Source organism: Sorghum bicolor, chromosome 10 (assembly GCF_000003195.3).
Source record: "Sorghum bicolor cultivar BTx623 chromosome 10, Sorghum_bicolor_NCBIv3, whole genome shotgun sequence".
In the NCBI taxonomy this organism is placed as follows: Eukaryota; Viridiplantae; Streptophyta; class Magnoliopsida; order Poales; family Poaceae; genus Sorghum; species Sorghum bicolor.
Genome location: NC_012879.2, coordinates 1,360,057 through 1,366,177, shown reverse-complemented (window position 1 = coordinate 1,366,177; position 6,121 = coordinate 1,360,057). Strand labels below are relative to the sequence as shown.

Genomic DNA, 6,121 nt, shown 5'->3' with positions numbered 1-6,121 from the left:
TGTTTCATACATGTGCCACAAGATTCGATGTGACGGAAAATCTTGAAAACTTTTTGGTTTTCAGGGTGAACTAAACAAGGCCCAACAAATCCCACAACGTACTATTACAGTTTACTTCGAGGGAAGAGAAGCGAAGCAACGGAAAGCAAAAGCAGCACAAATTTAATTTAAAAACCACCAAAAGTATGCACGCACACGCACCCTCCCTTGTCCCTCCAAACTCCAACCACTACACCTAATTCGAAATCAAACCCGACCAACCACGTTGGAACAATTCAATTCAACCCCCCCTCCCCTCCCGTAGCAGCAATCCTACTACAAATTTCTACCAAAAGAAAATTACTAGTAGCTTTTATATTAGCAAGACAAGACCAAAACAAGAACAAACCTCCAAGCTTAGCCCAAGATATAAACATTTTTTTTTCTTCAAAAAAGGCAAAATAAGCCATGGATAAACAAAGCTTAACCACATGATTAGCGGGGGGGCTCCATTTGCTGCTACTTCTCTACTACTACTTGTTGGCTTGTTGCCCTATCAAAGAGGGAGTGGGGGGGCGCCTCCCCACCACCAGCAGAGCAGAGCGGACCATCACATTTCACCACCACCTCTCCCTCCCTCGCTCTCTGCGCTGGCGCCTGGCGGCCGAGCGCCGCGAGCTTGGCCTCGGCCTCGGCCTCGGAGGAGCTGAAGCTGACCCCGCGGCCGGCCGCCGCGGCGACGAGCGACGCGGGTGCGTCTCCTAGTTCCTAGCGTATACTACCTGTTTCTCCGAGGCTCGGCGGGGGCGGTTTCGAGGCCGTCCCGAGCGAGACGCGCCTCGATCTGCTCTGCGCGCCCACCCAGTCGTGTCCGCCCGCGCTTGTCCCGTGGGAGTCGGCTGCGGGGCGCGCCTCCGGCGAGCCGGTTCCCCGCGGTGCGAATTTTGAATTCCGCCAAGGGTGTTTCCGGGTCCCGAGCTCCCGGGGCGGCGTTGCTGGATTTTTTTTTTCTCCCCTGCGGGGTAAAGCCGCGATTTTGGGGTTTCGAGAGCTAAAAGCCTTGCTGTTTTGCTTTTTTCCTCGCCGCAGATTCGGCAGCCGTGCGCGGAATGCCCGTGGACGGAGGGAGGGAGTGACGGCGCAGCTGACCTGAGCTGAGGCCGCGAGATTCGGGAGCCTCGCTCGGGGGCGGGCGGGCTTGGAGATTCGCGGCCTGCGTAGGCGGGGGCGCGCGCTCTGCGGTGCGGCGGCGGAGCTCCAGCCGGTTTCGCCAGCGTGTGGGACCTCAGCGCGATGGCCGCCGCCGGGTGCGGCGGCGGCGGCGTCGGCGACGCCAAGTACAACTCGTACAAGGCGCCGGGGCTGCGGGGCGCCTTCCTGGAGGCGGCGCACGTCTCGTGCCTCGAGGACCGGTACGCGCTGGGCCCGCAGCTTGGGTGGGGCCAGTTCGGCGTGATCCGGTCCTGCTCCGACCTCGTCACCGGCGAGGCGCTGGCCTGCAAGTCCATCGCCAAGGGCCGCCTGCTGTCCCCCGACGACGTGCGCGGGGTCAAGCTCGAGATCGAGGTCATGGCGCGCCTCGCGGGCCACCCCAACGTCGTCGACCTCAAGGCCGTGTACGAGGACCACGACTCCGTGCACCTCGTCATGGAGCTCTGCGCGGGCGGGGAGCTCTTCCACCGACTCGAGGAGCGCGGATGCTTCTCCGAGCACGAGGCCGCAGTGCTGTTCCGGTACCTCATGGAGGTCGTCGCGCATTGTCACAGCAAAGGGATCGTGCACCGGGACCTCAAGCCCGAGAACATCCTCCTCGTCAGCAAGTCGCCCTCGTCGCCGATCAAGCTCGCTGACTTTGGACTCGCTACCTACATCCAGCCTGGTACGGTTTGTGTCTGGTCAATGATTCGATTCTATGCAAGACAGACACGCTAGTCAATGCTACTCTATCTTTGGGAGCTAGTAAAATCAGAATCTGATGATGATGATGGGTTTTTGTCAGGTCGAAGCTTGAGCGGCATGGTAGGCAGCCCGTTCTACATTGCGCCAGAGGTGCTCTCCGGTGGATACAATGAGGCCGCCGATGTCTGGAGTGCGGGGGTGATACTCTACATCCTCCTGAGTGGCATCCCGCCATTTTGGGGGAAAACCAAGTCCAAGATTTTCGAGTGCATCAGATCGATGGAGCTGCGATTCCCTTCTGATCCATGGGATAGGGTTTCTGATTCGGCCAAGGAACTAGTCACCGGGATGTTAAGGCGTGACCCTAGACAACGACTCACGGCCAAGCAGGTTCTAGGTGAGCCGTGGATTCATCTGTTTGTTTCTGAAACGACCAATTTCAAATTTTCCAGTGCTTTTCTTCATATCTTCATCTTCATTCATGATTCCTGCATGTAGATTCAGGCAATTGAGCTGTCCACCATATATAGAGGCCAACAAAAACATGTCCGCCCTTGTTTAGTTCCTCGCAACTTTTTTTTTTGCTTGTTTACGTTACAAATCAAACAAAGTATTGTAGAGTAGCTTTGCTGCTAAGCTCTGAGCTAGCACCAGCTCAAGCTGCTGGTGTCGTAATATAATCTTGCAAAGGCGGGGAATAGGACAGGTGTCATTGCATCCATCGCCATTTTGTGGTAGGGTCATGTTCTGGTAGATCTGCCGCTACCGTATAGAGATTTTAAATTCCCCTTTCTCTGGTTCATGTTACCTTTAAGCTTGCCGATTAATTCTTCCACCCTTCATGGAGTCTGGTTTGGTTGGCTGTCATGGCATCATTTCGGGACCTTACAATACAGATCAGCTGTTGTTTGTTAATGATGGCTTCTCCCCCATTCCGTAGCAGCCATTGCCCATGTGGATTATATTTTCTTCTAATCTAAACAAATGTTTCCTATGCAGAGCATCCGTGGATGCAAGAACACGCGGACCAATCACAAGATTCCTGCAGCCATTGCCACGAGATCGGCCTCCGGCGGGAGGACCCTGGCTCATGCTCCTTCTCCATGCCACTAGCGTCACGGAGCAGGGACATGAGCTTCAACACAGGCGGCGCGATCGCCTGCCAGGGCACGCCAGAGGACGAGGCGTGCTGCTCGCCCACGTTCGCCACCGCCTGCAGGTCGTCCTTCTCGGCGTTTGTCACCGACCCAGCCCCGTCGTCCTGCCTGGCCTCCACCTCCGGTGGCTCTGGGTTCTCATTCGGTGGGGCCTGTGAACCGCCCTGTGGAGGTTTCCCATTGCCTGTGCCTTCCATGCCGAGCTTCTCGTTCTTCAGCGCGCAAGACTGCAGCGAGCCTGAACCGTCGGTGGCGGCGGCAGCCGAGAAAGCTCCCTGCGACGCGACGGTGGCTGCCTCGTCCCTGAGGACGGCAAAAGGGGCCACGTCGCGGGGTGTCGTCGGCGTCAACGGCAGGCGGAACCACACGATCGGCGCCGGCGGGCGGGAGCACCTGGACGTGGCGGTGTCGGAGTCCGTCATACGCTGGGCGTCGTGCACCAACTTCTCCACGACGCACTCGCTCCGGGCCTCCCTCGTGTGCTAGCAATAGCAACTATAGTGGTGTTCCACGCGGCGCCAGCGGGAGCTGGGATCGATATTGCTTTGGCCGTTGTTTGCCTGTAAAGCGCGATGCAATGCAATGCAAAGGTGCTAAGGGTGAGGTGAATTTGAGTGTATGAGATGAGAGGTAGAAGAGTGTAGCCTGGACTTGTATAATACATATTTATACACACAGTGCTGTTATAGTGGTAATAGATTAATTAAAGAGTGCTGATGTGATTGCATGCTGTCATGATGGATGAGTACTACTACTAGTGCCTTTCGCCGTTGTTGCACTTGTCAGTGTCTAAGGTGTGGTGTGTGCACCAATCAGTCGAGTTCTCTTCGACTTCAGTTTTCTTTTTTAGCTGGAGTGCGTTTTTTTCCTCCTGTTTTCTATGTTCTTTCCATATAAAAATGAACTGATTCATGTGAAATTTCTATACATTTTCTGTGAAATTCCTTGCGTTCCAAAAATGTAAAACCTGTTGATACGTGCAGGGTCATTGGGGAAGGCCGCCGAGCCAGCCCTGAGCACTCCCCTGAATGAACAAATAGGCTCCACACATCAAAAGCAGCAAATAGGAGTTGCAGCACCTGAATGAACACGTGCACTGAACCATCCAAATTCGAATAGGTTCCACCAGCCTATTTATGTTGGCCATTTTGTTGCCGTAGTGAAGGCTATAATGCACAGCAACTCCAGCAGGGCGCCCTACTCAAGCCCTAATAGCTAAATATGGGTGCCCAGGCTAAAAAATATTATTTCAGCAGAGCCCCTACTCCAGACCTCATATTTGGCTGTGCACTCATATTTCTCCCCCAGACCCCATTTCTGTTGGCCCAACAGGACAGCCCCCATCCTCCATTGCGTGTCCTAGCCCCAGCGCATGCTCCCTCTCTCTCTTTCCTTGCATGTGCATCACCCTACGGTAACCGGCTCGATGCTCTAATTGTGTCCCTGTCCAAAGAAAGAAGAAAGAGGAAGAAGAAAAATACAATGACGAGTGGGTCCCTTCTGTCATTCTCTCTAGAATAGGTTTGGGGGCCTAAATTTGGGTGCTACTGTTGGAGTTGAAGCAAAAAAAGTTGAGCCCCAAGATATAGGGGGGAGCACCCAAATTAAAAGTAGGGGCCTAGTTTTGGGGGCTACTACTGGAGTTGCTCTTATGCAACGAAATACAATTTTTTGTTGTTTCCTCTTGGTACTTTTGTTTATACCTCTTGTGCATAGAACTTTTGGGAATGCAAGTCCAGAATCAACAATTCAAGTCCAAAAAAAGTCTGAAACTGATGAAAGAAGGCTCCTTAGACTGTCCAAGTAAGTTGGCTTATCATCTATATGTTTTAATTTTGGAATGGGCTTCACCAAAAGAGGCCCTATCTAAATATTGCAAATATGTGCTGTTGGGCCTATATAATCTGGAGCCCCATTTTCCTTGACCTAAAATGTTCAATTTGTCATTATTTGCCACGCTTCTTATTTGAGTTTTTTTTGGCACATTTTAAGTGCTCATTTGCCGACGCCTTCTGGCTTATAGAGACAACCTTACAGTAATTGTGCCAGCGTGCATAATTGTGTATTATAAATTATTTTTCACCCAATAAAACTAAATGCAAAGGCATGAACACAAGCAAGAAAATTTAATTAAATTATAAAAATGTGAGTAAATCACATTTTGCACTGATTAAATTAACAACAACCAATTTAAGTCTTGCAAATTTTCTGAAATATTAGAAAATTATTTATTTTATTTAGTGTTTTCTATTCACAACCTAAAATAAAAATTTTAGAGTGTCAATAAGTCTACCTATTAATCTTGTGCCCTCGATCCATGCATTGCTTTGCATTCATTTTCATGTGTGGGAGTAGTCTTGTTGTATGAATCAAAAACATCCCCCAATATTGGTTACCACCCCTATCGGCTCCATTGGTTGGGTCCATGGAATTTTCAGCCAAGAGCTCATTAAACTAATCAACACTCTCATCTTGTGTCCATGGGATCCGCTTATTAATCCTAGTATTTCATTGTTACTATCAACTAGCTAGGCCACGTTGCTGGTCAGATAAGATTTACGCATCTGCCGGTTAACTTAATTCCTCCCTCATTGTAAGCGGTGTTATATTCATTGTTGCTCTTGGCTGTTCACTGATCTGAAAACCCATAACTAAAAATATTGTACGCTAATTTATTATGAGAGAAAAACACTGTTGGATAAAAAAAAAGTACGGCTTATAATATAAAGGCATCTGATAATTTGATATGAGCAAGAGAAACTATATAATGTTGAGGATGGTTACACATAAGGACTAGTGTTTCACTTTGTGTGCCTTGGAACTGAACAAGCCACTCACAGCTTGCTTAGACAAGAACTGAACGTATATGGGGACCAAGAACGGTGTGCATTATGGATGGTGCCATTTCCCTTGTTGGGCGTTGGAAACAAAGCACACACACTGCTTCACTTTTGTAGAAATGGCACGGCTAGTTTACAAGCAAAATAGTAAAAGGATAATTTTTCCGATTACAGGGAGGAGTAGAGCCGGCTGCTTTACGAGCAAGAACAACAAAGGGTGATACTCCGATGACGCCGGAGCTTGCG

The 6,121-nt window shown here is 50.5% G+C and overlaps 1 protein-coding gene across 1 annotated transcript; it reads left to right on the top strand.

Moving 5' to 3' along the window:
• LOC8068369 (calcium-dependent protein kinase 17) lies at positions 536 to 3,813 on the top strand. Its single transcript, XM_002437694.2, has 4 exons — positions 536 to 731; positions 1,069 to 1,858; positions 1,979 to 2,275; positions 2,878 to 3,813. The coding sequence occupies exons 2-4, from the start codon at positions 1,273 to 1,275 to the stop codon at positions 3,519 to 3,521; spliced, it is 1,527 nt and encodes a 508-aa protein (XP_002437739.1). The 5' UTR covers positions 536 to 731; positions 1,069 to 1,272; the 3' UTR covers positions 3,522 to 3,813.